General features: G+C 47.3%; 1 protein-coding gene across 2 annotated transcripts in view; it reads left to right on the forward strand.

The window, feature by feature from the left end:
- The window catches only part of LOC148386111 (cell adhesion molecule DSCAML1-like), a 32,493-nt gene that overhangs the window by 14,938 nt on the left and 4,907 nt on the right, over positions 1 to 12,648 (forward strand). The window contains exons 4-24 of one of the 2 annotated variants that reach the window (XM_088398450.1): positions 547 to 693; positions 786 to 1,064; positions 1,836 to 2,111; positions 2,185 to 2,481; positions 3,123 to 3,395; positions 3,867 to 4,151; positions 4,224 to 4,343; positions 4,419 to 4,595; positions 5,082 to 5,281; positions 5,511 to 5,607; positions 5,700 to 5,828; positions 5,916 to 6,083; positions 6,157 to 6,227; positions 6,673 to 6,913; positions 7,698 to 7,844; positions 8,437 to 8,592; positions 9,869 to 10,008; positions 11,367 to 11,520; positions 11,967 to 12,084; positions 12,175 to 12,338; positions 12,409 to 12,507. In XM_088398450.1, the coding sequence (XP_088254576.1) occupies positions 547 to 693; positions 786 to 1,064; positions 1,836 to 2,111; positions 2,185 to 2,481; positions 3,123 to 3,395; positions 3,867 to 4,151; positions 4,224 to 4,343; positions 4,419 to 4,595; positions 5,082 to 5,281; positions 5,511 to 5,607; positions 5,700 to 5,828; positions 5,916 to 6,083; positions 6,157 to 6,227; positions 6,673 to 6,913; positions 7,698 to 7,844; positions 8,437 to 8,592; positions 9,869 to 10,008; positions 11,367 to 11,520; positions 11,967 to 12,084; positions 12,175 to 12,338; positions 12,409 to 12,507 (3,738 nt within the window). Of the gene's footprint in view, positions 1 to 546; positions 694 to 785; positions 1,065 to 1,835; positions 2,112 to 2,184; positions 2,482 to 3,122; positions 3,396 to 3,866; positions 4,152 to 4,223; positions 4,344 to 4,418; positions 4,596 to 5,081; positions 5,282 to 5,510; positions 5,608 to 5,699; positions 5,829 to 5,915; positions 6,084 to 6,156; positions 6,228 to 6,672; positions 6,914 to 7,697; positions 7,884 to 8,436; positions 8,593 to 9,868; positions 10,009 to 11,366; positions 11,521 to 11,966; positions 12,085 to 12,174; positions 12,339 to 12,408; positions 12,508 to 12,648 lie in introns of both variants that reach the window. The other variant, XM_088398449.1, reaches the window with a different exon arrangement.

Consider the following 12,648-nt stretch of genomic DNA (forward strand, 5'->3'; position numbering starts at 1 on the left):
TTAATATTTTACTCCGTCTGCCACTCTGCTCGGAGACCGCGAGGAGTAGGCTGCGTCACCGAGACGGATCAAATGAAGGAAATGACTAATGAGAGCCTACTATAAGATAGATGGATTTTACACTAGCCACTCGTCCGAGACGGACGATGTCAGTAAGGGAAATCATGTGATTGAATCAGCAGATAGAATGAATTCAGTGTGCGGCAAAGGACGGAAATTGCGCTTTTGACACATCCCGCTGATTTCACCGTCGCTCGGCTTGTGTCGGCGTGTTTTGACAAGCCACTTGTCACTGCAGTGGGAGTAGCGCTTTTAAAGTACTCATTATCCTGTAAGACTTCTTTGCAGGGGGGCAAACAAAGGCGGCGGTGAAATTGCAGCCTGCGTCTTCTCGCAGGGTCACACGAAATATACAACGCAAACATGTAGTCAATAAATCCGCCGTTCTGGCTCCATCAACCAATACAGTAAAGATTGTTGATGAAACACAAATGTTGTTAAATACTCAAACGAAAATTGAAGTTCTTCTTGACTCTTTTCTTCCAGGTAACAGGTTCTTGCTGACCTCCTTTGGAGCTCTGTACATCTCAGATGTCCAGAAGGAGGATGCCCTCTCCACCTACCGCTGCATTACCAGGCATAAATACAGCGGGGAGACGCGTCAAAGCAATGGAGCCAGGCTCTCTGTCATGGGTCAGATAGGATCTTCTGAATTTCTCCCACAACCTCACAATTTCAATCAATTGATCTCAGCATGTCTTTCTGGTATCATTCAAAATCTCCAGACCCCAATGAGTCCTCACCCACCATCCTGGACAGTTTTCAAGCAGGGGAGGTGTACGCGGGCCAGAGTATTGAGCTCCCCTGCATAGCGGGAGGTTACCCCAGCCCGACTGTGCGTTGGCTGAAAGATGGCCGCCCGCTGCCCTCGGACGCCCGCTGGACACGGCGTTTGACGGGGCTGACCATCAGTGACCTGCGACTGGAGGACAGCGGCAGCTACGCATGTGAAGTCACCAACAGCTTTGGCTCCAAGGAAGTGTCTGGACAGCTTCATATAATAGGTGTGTGAGCTCTACACACACACACACACTCACCCACACACAAACTGACAGACTACCACACTCTCTCCTCTAGCTGGCAGACAATCCCATTCACACACTCCTCTCCTTTTTGGTTTCAGGGCCACATACTGTGTGAGTGTCTGTAACAAACATGTGAGAGCAACTGTACATGCTGCCCCAACATGTCAGTTTTCAAAATGGGCGACAGCGATGTAATTTACTGAGACTGAAGCCATAACACAGCTGCCAGCACAACTCAGCATCACTGAGGAGGAGGAGGGTGAGCAAGATGGTGGTAGAGAGTAGAGACCAGGGGTCAGAGACAAGATGAGTAGACATCGCACTTGAATGACATGAGCGGCAAAGTAACACCATAATAATCATGTAGGACAGAGAGGTAAAAGTGTCTAAGCGTACGGATAAACAAAAGCCAGACGCCATCCTCTCGCTCGCTGTTCAGCTTTGCCACTGGGCACATCATGGCAGCACACTCTGTGGCTCTGACAGGATGGGGTGGGCTGTGTGTGTGTGTTGCTTGGAAGGCACAGCAATGCCCCCTAGCACACACCACCAGCTGCCTTATTGCTCACTGACATTTTGCACACACACATAAGTGGACATCCATGTGAAGCGATATCTCCAGCTGCTTTTTTAATGAGCGCGTCCAGCCGATTGAGTCACCGCTGCTGATTGTGCTCTGGCTCCTCTGCGGATGGAAATCTACACTGTGTTTGTAATTCTGTGTTACTTTGCGTGACGTCCTTCTTTCAGATCCACTTCGAGTGACCTTATCCCCCAAGAACCTGAAAACGGGAATTAGCAGCACACTCTTCTTCACCTGCACTGTGGAAGGTTCTCCAGAATACACCATCAACTGGTACCGGAACACGGAACCCATCTTCCCCGATCAGCACATCTCCATCCAGGGTCAACACAACGACACACTGCAGATCACTGCGGCGCAAAAGTTCCACTCCGGGGCCTACCAGTGCTTTGCGTCCCGCAAGGGCCACACGTCTCAGGACTTTTCCATCATTCTGCTGGAGGGTATGTTGGAAGGGGACGACAACGATGATATCCAGCGTGTCATCAAATCGTTGATAGTTCTTTTTGTTGTCAGACGGTACCCCACGGATTGTGACGTCCTTCAGCGAGAAGGTAGTGAACCCCGGCGAGCCTTTCTCCCTGGTGTGTGAGGCCAAAGGAGCACCGCCGCCCTCCATCACCTGGACGCTAGACGACGAACCCGTGGTGCGAGACTCCATCTACAAGACCAGCCAGTACACCCAGTCCGACGGCCTGACCGTGTCCCACGTCAACGTCAGCAACCCGCTCATCCGAAACGGGGGAGTTTATCGTTGCGTCGCACGCAACTCGGCCGGCAGCGCCGAGTACCAAGCGCGCATAAACGTAAGAGGTGCCTGTCTGCTTTTCAATATAAATGCACTCTACACTTCATTCTATACAAATACATTACACCTAGTGAAGAAAATGAAAAAATATGTGTAGACACTGATACCTTGACTTATGGGTGCCCCAACCTTGGGGTTTTTCAATTTAGTTTTTTTTTTTTTTTAATTATTTTATTTTTATATTATTTTTATTATTTATTTATTTATTTTTGCGATTTGGGCTCTACATTCTCGCATTTCTTTTAAGCATTACAACAGGGTTATAATAATTTTTCAATTTTCTTTATAGTAAATTTCAAAAATGGATCTAATAAATGAGTAAATTGAATTGCGAGCTTGGTCACGGAAAAAATCAAACTTGTAAGCCAAGGTACCACCGTCTGCTCATCAATTTGTGGTATGGATAATTAAGATAATGAAAACAAATACAAATACCCTCAGTCACTTTTAGCAAAGGGAGCAAAACTAACCTCCCTGTAACCTCTCAACTTACCCCAATCACTCTGTCCATCGACCTTTATCGCTTCACCTTCTGTTTCCATGGCCGTTCCATCTCTCTGCCACGACCTCCCTCACCTCATCGGCCCGTCTTTCCGACCACTGTGTCCGCCCCGCCACCCCCTCCCTCTTTTCCCCGTGTCTCCAGGTCCACCCCGAATCAGACCCATGCGAGACATGACGGCAGTGGCTGGCAGGAACACGTACATTACGTGCCGTGTCATTGGGTACCCTTACTACTCCATTAAGTGGCTGAAGGACGGCATGCAGCTGCCCGATAATCACCGCCAAGTGTTGTTTGACAATGGCACCCTGCGGCTAACGGACGTGCAGAAGGGCGCCGACGAGGGCACCTACCTATGTAGTGTTCTGATCCAGCCCCAGGTGTCAATCAACCAGACTGTGCATGTTTCTGTTAAAGGTAAGTGGAAGGATCTGTTCAAGCGGTCAACTTACAACATCTAGGTCACTTTATACAATACTATTGTCCCAAAAAAATTTTTACAGGCCATACCAGTCATATAGTTCGTGTTTTAGTCGACTTATGGACTCAATTTGACTATGGGAGGGGTAACGATGGTGGCCGGGCAGCTACAGAGGTGTTTATGTGCCTGTGCCTGCGTGTGTCTGATTTAATTAGATGAATAATAATGAAGCCCAGATTAAATCCCCCAGATGTCTCAGCTGTAGTACCGCCGCGCCAACCTCTATTACTATGGCAACGGAACGACTTCCTCCTGCCAATTGGATCCTAACCAGAGTGGCTCTACAGGAGATGGGGGGGTTGCAAATGGGGGAGCCCTACTGGCCAATGACCTTCTCTCACCATAGCTGCCACTCTTTCACATCAAGCCACTGTCATTTGTCAAGAGTTCCTTTCTCTCCCCCCTAGTGCCACCTCTCATCCAGCCCTTCGACATCCCCTCTACCTCAGTGGGGAAGCTCATCTACATAGCCTGCGTGGTGTCATCCGGGGACATGCCCATACGCATCACCTGGCACAAAGACGGCCAGCTCATTGTGCCAGGGCCCACCTCCGGCGTTGCGATCGAGACCAAAGAGTTCATGAGCTCCCTCCAAATTTCCAAGGTGACATTAAAACACAACGGAAACTACACTTGCATCGCCAGCAACGCCGCCGCCACCGTCAGCTGGGAGCGACAGCTGATTGTTACCGGTGAGGCACTAATATATACATTTAGCTGAAACCGCTGAAACTATAAATTGAGTCCGACTTTGTGTTTCTCAGTGCCACCGCGTTTTGTGGTGCAACCAAACAACCAGGACTGCATCTACGGCAAAGCTGGAGTTCTCAACTGCTCGGTGGAGGGTTACCCACCTCCAAAAGTCATGTGGAAACACGCTAAAGGTCAAACATAATGACAGCGGCTCAGCGATCAGATAAATAAGAGTCCACGTTAAAAAAAGGTGTTATGTCACGCAGGTGTCGGAAACCCCCAGCAGTACCATCCGGTCCCTCTCACCGGTCGCATCCAGATCATGTCCAACGGGTCGCTGCTCATCCGACATGTGCTAGAGGATGACCGCGGGTACTACCTGTGTCAGGCCTCTAACGGAGTGGGCTCAGACATCAGTAAGAGCATGATCCTCACTGTCAAGAGTAAGTGGCAATTATTTCATCTGTTTACTATTTTGTTTTTAATCTGGTGGGAAATCAACTCTGAATGGATGCATTTTTTTGCCTCAGGCTAGTACATATACTGTGGACCAAACTTAATAAAATCCTCCGTCCCTAACTGGGGGTAGATTTACTCTTGAATGATGTGTTCCATCCGCCCGTACTGCCCAATGTTTGTGGAAAAGGACTGATGAATTAGTGATGAAAACAAAACCACAAGAACCTCTATAATCAATAATCCATGTTTGAGCGGAGGAGAGATCGAAGCAGGGGTGTGGAATGAGGCAGGCGCAAAAGATGCAGCCAGCGGGGCTTAAAGCGTGAAATGCAAGAGGAAGGGAAGATATGGAGATGGTTCTACTATTTGTAATCCCTCCTCCATTTCCATTACCTCTTCCCTGCTCCCTTGTCTCATTATGCCATGTAATGCTATTTGTCATACTGACACGGCTCTGCCATTCTTCTCAGTCCCCGCGATGATCACCAGCCATCCCAACACCACCATGGCCAGGAAGGGCCAGACCAAGGAGTTGAACTGCACAGCTCGAGGCGAGCAGCCCATCATCATCCGTTGGGAAAGAGGCGACACGGTCATCGACGCCGAGAGAAACCCCCGTTATTCCATCACCATCAACAAAAAGGGAGATGAAGTCATCTCCACCCTAAAGGTCAAATATTGAGCGCGATGTACATGACATGTCTGATGTCTTTATGGCCGTGTAGTTGAGGAAGAAGAATTACTTGTGTTATTTAAAATAATTAAAAACATAAATAATTCAGATGGGGATGTAAAAAGTGATTAAATTCTACAAAGACATTTGGGCAACCTTTGTGCTACTTGCTCGTCTATAATTTTGAGCTGGCATTTGAGCTGGTTATCATTTTTCTTGCTTACAGCTGAACCCAGCAGACAGAGGAGATTCTGTCTTCTTCTCTTGTCACGCCATAAATTCCTACGGAGAAGGTCGAGGACTCATCCAACTCACTGTGCAAGGTAATGTTTCAAATTTGACTCTAATAAGTTTGGATCAGAGATCCAATGGAAACATCTGATCTTACAAATTCTGTATTCACGTACACTCGCAGAACCGCCGGATCCCCCGGAACTGGAAGTACGAGAGGTGAAGGACAGAAGTATGAACCTACGCTGGATCCAAAGGTTTGACGGGAACAGCATCATCACAAGCTATGACATTGAGTACAAGAACAAGTCAGGTAGCCAGCTCAAAACCTTCCAGACATGTTTTAATGATCCTTTTCGTTCCAAAAAAAGAAAAAAATCATGATCTCTTCACTTGTCAGACTCGTGGGACCACATGTACACAACCAGGAACATCTCACCCACCAACAACCAAGCCAATATTGTCGAGCTGCACCCAGCTTGCGTGTACAGCATCCGCATGTATTCCTACAACAAGATTGGCCGGAGCCTTCCAAGCAAAGAGTTAACGATCAGTACCGAGGAAGCACGTGAGTCATCTTTCGCATGTGGAAAAAAGTTTCAGAATTGTGACATTCATAACTTATGCGATGCCTTCAATAGCACCTGATGGACCACCAATGGATGTGATCCTGCAGCCCATGACATCACAGAGCATTCGGGTCACATGGAGGGTAAATTACTGATAATATCAGAAAATATGTGCCAGTTATGCCAAGGAATTGTTTCAAAGCACTGATTTAGCATCCAATCCGATTGCTCACCATATGTCTCCGCTTGGACGATATCTGGGGATTGCTCGACTTTGCAGTGATGTAATAATAATAATGGCAGTGAAATAATATTGCAGATGCGTTTTGTATTTCAGCTCTTGTTAGCGTCTTTTCTGGGGCAACGCGTAGTTATTTAGATTCTCGTAGCGTTACTATTGTGTTATTTGTGTGCTCAAGTGCAAATCAGTGGGAAGAACATTACCCTGTAATCATGCTAAACAAACATGCTATATTCAGCCACCGCCCCCAAAAATACGAAACTAAATATACTCTAATTTTACCTTCCGAGTGGAAGAAAAAAAACGTAGATTAGTGTATTTGAACGTTCTCAACACATCTCTTCAAGGCACCGAAGAAGGAGCTGCAGAATGGTGTCATCCGCGGCTACCAGATTGGCTACCGAGAAAACGGCCCAGGCAGCAACGGCCAATACAGCATTGTGGAAATGAAAGCTACCGGAGACAGTGAAGTATACACCCTGGACAACCTCAAGAAGTTTGCCCAGTACGGAGTGGTGGTCCAGGCTTTCAACAGAGCTGGAACGGGGCCTTCTAGTACGGAGATCAATGCAACCACGCTGGAAGACGGTAAGGAAGATATTTACGGTGACAAAATAGTTTAATTAAAGCCACAATGGAACAATAACATAAAAACCGCTAACGTGGATTTGCACACACAAGAACACTAAAAATGGTTGATTTGTAGCACCCCCACCCTCCCACCCCATGAGCCTCTCTCCTTTAATTAGCACCCTCGTTAGGCTGGTTGAAGCCGAGGGAGGAACGAGGAACCTTATTATACTCCCTTCTCACCTTCTCTTTGTCATTGTCTCACTGCTTTTTGGTTCAATCTGGGTCAAATATTTTCCTTGGCTTTTATTATTCTCCGATGATTCTCTCATTGGGCCGTACTGCTGCTTTCCTTTTGTGTTGATGCCTTGATGGTGTTTTTGTAATTGCCCAGATAGCTTGTCTGGATCTGTCACCTCAAGTGCAATTACGTTGAAGATGAACATCGGCGTTTCTCTAGATTTTATCCTCCACATCTCGTTCACCCCACCCGACTCATTTGCATTTGAACCCCCTTGAGGTGTAGCTACTTTACTATTGGCTCATATCTCTCCCACCCACTCTCATCACAGAGACCTCTCCTCCATGTTCTTCTCCTCCATTTCTAGATCAAGGAGCCATTGAGAGCTCATTTGAGCTTATTTGACTGATTTATTCCTGCCTGTGGCTTGCAGGGTTGAAGTTCTTCAAATGTCAGCAGACGAGCTCGGTCCGTCTGCCCGTTTTAACGATAGCAATGACCCGCGCGGCTGCAGCCCTAAGCTAAAAATTCACCTATTTGCTGTGTGTGTGTGTGTCCCAGTACCCAGCGAACCGCCGCAGAACGTACGAGCCATCTCGGTCACGTCAGATGAGGCGGTGATCACGTGGGCGGAGCCTCCACGGCTGACGCTGCACGGTGTGCTGAAAGGCTACCGGGTTGTGTTTTGGTCCCTCTTCCCCGACGGAGGTGGGTGCTGTGGGGGCCGGGCCCAATGGCCAATGCAGAGTAATTATCATCTATATCATTCTAAACTTCACCAAATAGCCCCCCCCTCACTGTTGATGTCGTTGACGTGTGTGTACCCCATAAAGCACTTCCTCTTTCTATTTTTTGTTGTTGTTGTTGTTGTTGTTGTTGTAGTTAAATATGTTTGTGTGTAAATACTCTATGTGCTTGACGTAGTAGTGTTTTATGTTAGTGCTGCAATATTTTAGATGCAATTTAAAATTCAAAAATGTGTCAATACTTTTGTTACAATTGTTGTTTTGTACCTGTAGATGTTGTGTGATTTATGTTTGTGTACACTGAACCTCCACTTTTATTGTACCATCAAAATGGAACTACTCAACTCACCAACATAGTTCCTGTATGTCAAGATGGCGGCAAAGTTTTACTTTTATTGCTTTGGCCTGAAAAGAAAATCAGTAAATAATGCAGAATATTGTCACAATTTTTTTTTTTCATAAAGGCCAAACTATGTGGAGGTTCACTGTTGTGATTAATAAGCAAAATTCAGCCATTGTGTATTGAATTATTTCAATCGTTCAAAAATTCTCAGAGTGGGGAGAGATGCAGAACATCACCACCACACGTGAGCAAGTGGAGCTGCGAGGACTGGAGAAATTCACAAATTACAGTGTTCAGGTGCTAGCGTATACACAAGCTGGCGACGGAGTCCGCAGCAACGTGCTGTACATCCAAACTCGTGAAGATCGTGAGTACACACACACACCCACACACACACACACACACACACACGAAATTTACATACATTTGTGCTGGGTGTATCTCAAACCCATGACAAAAGCTGGTTGATGCTAGCAAGCTCCATTAGTGGTGCTAATGAGAATTAAGAGGCTTTGGGTACACGGCTCAGGGGCTGAGCGAGGCCTGATGGGAGGGGCTGGGTCTTCTTCTCTCTCCCAGCATATAGCACACAGGAATCAACCATCATCCCGGGCCTGCATCCGTTCCGTCAGCCTCCTTGCTGTAGGCAGAAGGATTAACTCCTCTTGGATTAGAATGAATTAATTTTGTGCTTACACCATTGGAGGCGGGATTATCTGTAGAGGAACGGGCATGGGTGGCAAACAAGGGTTGAAGATGGGGAGATATACAGAAACATCATGCAGCTTATTGTGTGGCTTGAAGTCTCCTTGTGTCTTTTTGTGTCACCCCTCCGCCCCTCCCTTATCAGAACAACGGATCACAATGCACCAATCATGTTTCCTGCGCTTCTTATCGCAACACGGGGCCACACAGAATGCTCGGCGGATTCTGGGCACCAGATTGGGATTGAACTCACTTCATTTATGACAATGCGCTTTCCCATCCTCAGCAAGCTATCAAACGCTTCACCCTTGCCTCGCTTGTAAAAGCTGCCCTGTTACATCCCGTCTGAGTAGAGAGTGGCTGAATAGCGGGATCAGAGAGGCCTACGTTTGCGGGGGGAAAAGAAATCGCTGATGGATTTACAGAGGCTTGCAGTGCCTGCCTCTTTTTTGTAGCCCTGAGATGAGGCCCACTGTCAGACACACCTAATATTTATGTCAGCAGTTGAATAGGTTTGACACCGTGAACCCTGGGCTCTATAGTTTAGGGGACAAAAAGTCTCACTCTCACGCTGGCCACTGCTTTTGTGTGTTTACTGTAAAGTGCACATGCATTTTAAACTCCTCGAGTCTTTGGCTCGATTACTTGCAATCGAGCGTATTAAGCTTTACGTGCAGTGTCAAGCTGAAGTGGCTGACGGAGGATCAGATATTAGTGTCTAATCTGTTTGTAGGGTTGCGAGTTAGGGAGAACTGCTGACCAACGTCTAAATGGACATATGTCACCCCTTGCCACGCAAAGACACTGCCTGTCCGTCCGGAGCAGCTTAGCAAGGGATAAGACTAAAAAGCTGCAAACAAACCTGATCACCTAACACACTTGTGAATATTTCCATTTGATGCTTGGCCTGCTAACCCCGCCGCCATGTTTTTTTGTAGTTCCCGGTCCGCCGGCTGGCATCAAGGCAGTTCCATCCTCTCTGAGCAGCGTGGTCGTGTCCTGGTTGCCTCCACAGAAACCTAATGGTGTCATCCGCAAGTACACCATTTACTGCTCCAGCCCGGGTTCTGGACAGCCGGTAAGCCAGTCAAAAGAAAATATCAAAACGCGTTTGGGACGATATGATAAATTTTTAAGCTCGATCGCGGATTTAGACGATGTTCTTAAACGAACCCTCAGAAATGCGGGTGTGTTTGTACGTGTGCCTTTTTTTGTCACTCTTTCATTGTGTTTGCGCCGTCGCCTTATTTCCTGCCCTCCCAGATGAACAGATGAGGTTGTCTTGGCAACGTGATGAGACGTAGATATGCAAATGAGGCCGAGAACAAGCTCACACATGCACAGTGCCGCATCACAGAGGCACACAGACATCACATTTCAGCCATTTGCTATTTATACCACCCGTGCGTGGCATTTCACTTTTGGTTCTATCACGTGCGCACACGCATCACACCGTGAATTCTGACACCTCTCACTTTGTTGTTGTTCAAAAATGATTCTCCATTTCTGTGCACGAGCGCAATGTAAATGAGCACGGGGCTGGGAGACGGGGAAGGAGGGAGGGAGGGCGGCTGAAAGAAAGACACCATTAGAGGTAGGCAGAGACCGAGGGGAAATAGGGGGGGAGTGGGGGGAGAGTGACAGACGGGCGGGGAAGGAGGAGGGAGCAGAGGAGGGTATCAGTCACATCGAGATGAGAGTGCTTTTGTCCGTCTTTTCATTATCTCCCCGTATCACTCCCTGGATCACCACAACACGGCCGCTATTCTGGTGGAATGTTCGCACCCCCTTCGCACACGCGTCCTCCGTCCCCGTGTCCCTCCGCCCTCTCACTGATTTAGACAGCGAGGGAAAGAGGCGAAAGCTAATTCTGAACGAGCCTAAAGATGAGCAGTGAAGAGATGAGCAGATTAACCAGACACAACAAGAGATTGACTAGAGAGAATGCAGTGGACGTACGTACGTTTGATTGCCGGCTGACTCGAGTGTAAAAATCATTTTAAAGATTGTTACTAAACCCAAATAGCGGAAATAATTCAAATAGTTCGAATTAAATGATGCATTTTCTTTGATCACTACGGTGTGTATATAAAAAGAAATATCAGAAATATCTTGTTGTGAACACTATTGTAAGGCCGAATGAAGAAATCTAACGTGAAATACGATCAAGGTCATTTTTTTTTAATTTGTCTCATCATATTAAGATTCTGAAGTATCTTTTATGATGAATCCACAAATGACATAAAATATTGAAAATTGTTCAAGTGGACAGATTTTGAGAATAACCATAGATGATTAGATTGGTGAATAAAAAAAAAAAAAAGCTTTTTATTTGTAAAAGGAGAAGCTATACAGGAAAAAGGGTGAAAAGTATGATTGGCAGAAGTGAACCCAATTAGTCTGCAATCCTCTAACGCAAGACTCTGTCCGTCTCAGGCGCCCAGTGAGTACGAGGCCAACCCAGAAATGCTCTCCTACCACATCACGCACCTGAGCCGAGGCAAACAGTACCACATCTGGGCCGCTGCCGTCACCACCGCCGGCCGGGGCAACGTGAGCTCAAAGGTCATAGTGGAGCCGGCCGGGAAAGGTGAGTCACCAAGAAGGCGAGCCTCGTAAAAGGTTACACAAGCCAACGATGGCTATTAAACAGCAACATGATCTCCTGTTCACACATCACTTTCATCACCTGCCCTCCTCCTGGCTCTGCCTGCGCCCTCCGCTATTGATTGACAGCCATAGTATTGATTGAGTGCCAGCCACGTTGTTGTTAATTATGTGGTGATGAACAGGGTCTATCTAGTCCAGAGTAAAACGACCCTTGGGGACCGAGGTAGCAGGCCAGAATCAATAGAGGGACCATCTATGGCTCGAAGATAGACCGGGGAAAGTACGAGGTCATGCATAAAGGCCTCCCTCTCAGACAAACTGGGCCAATTGTAAAGCAAACAAAAGATGGGGGGGGGGGGTACACACTATTTGGGTCTATCTGTCAAGCAAACACTTTGTGTGATGTCTTTGTGTCTCGCTTTGTAGTGCCAGCCAAAATCTTGTCCTTTGGGGGAACGGTGACCACGCCCTGGATGAAGGAAGTACGTCTGCCCTGCAAGTCTGTGGGGGAGCCGGCTCCCACCATCAAATGGACCAAAGACAGGTCAGCTCATCCTAGACAACTGTCAGAAGAAATATTTCAATATCTGATGCAGAGAGTGACAATAAAACTTGCTAACATCTCATTTGCCAGTGAGGACTCGGCCATTCCGGTGACCGCTGACAGTCAGCGGCAGATCTTCTCCAATGGCACACTCGTGCTGCGTTCAGTCAAAGCAGAAGATTCGGGCTACTACACGTGTACGGCCACCAACACGCTTGGTTTTGACACCATCATTGTCAATCTCGTAGTGCAAGGTAAGCAAAACGTGATCCAAATGTTGTTTCTGCTCAGTTGTGAAATCACCGCTTATGTGTTTCTCTCTAGTTCCTCCAGACCAGCCTCGCCTGACTGTCTCCACCACTTCCACCTCCTCCATCACCCTGGCTTGGATCCCGGGGGACAACGGTGGAAGTTCCATCAGAGGTATGGCAACAACATCTGCATCATGCCGCTGTCACAGATTTTGGAAAACACATTATCATGTAAACAGCTTCTGAAATAGCCAGAGGCATTCTAAATGCAAATGACTGCTGCCCCCTGGTGGTCAACAGACATAACAGCGGA

This window comes from Syngnathus floridae, chromosome 15 (genome assembly GCF_059516105.1).
Source record: "Syngnathus floridae isolate MCC-2025c chromosome 15, RoL_Sflo_1.0, whole genome shotgun sequence".
Taxonomy (NCBI): domain Eukaryota; kingdom Metazoa; phylum Chordata; class Actinopteri; order Syngnathiformes; family Syngnathidae; genus Syngnathus; species Syngnathus floridae.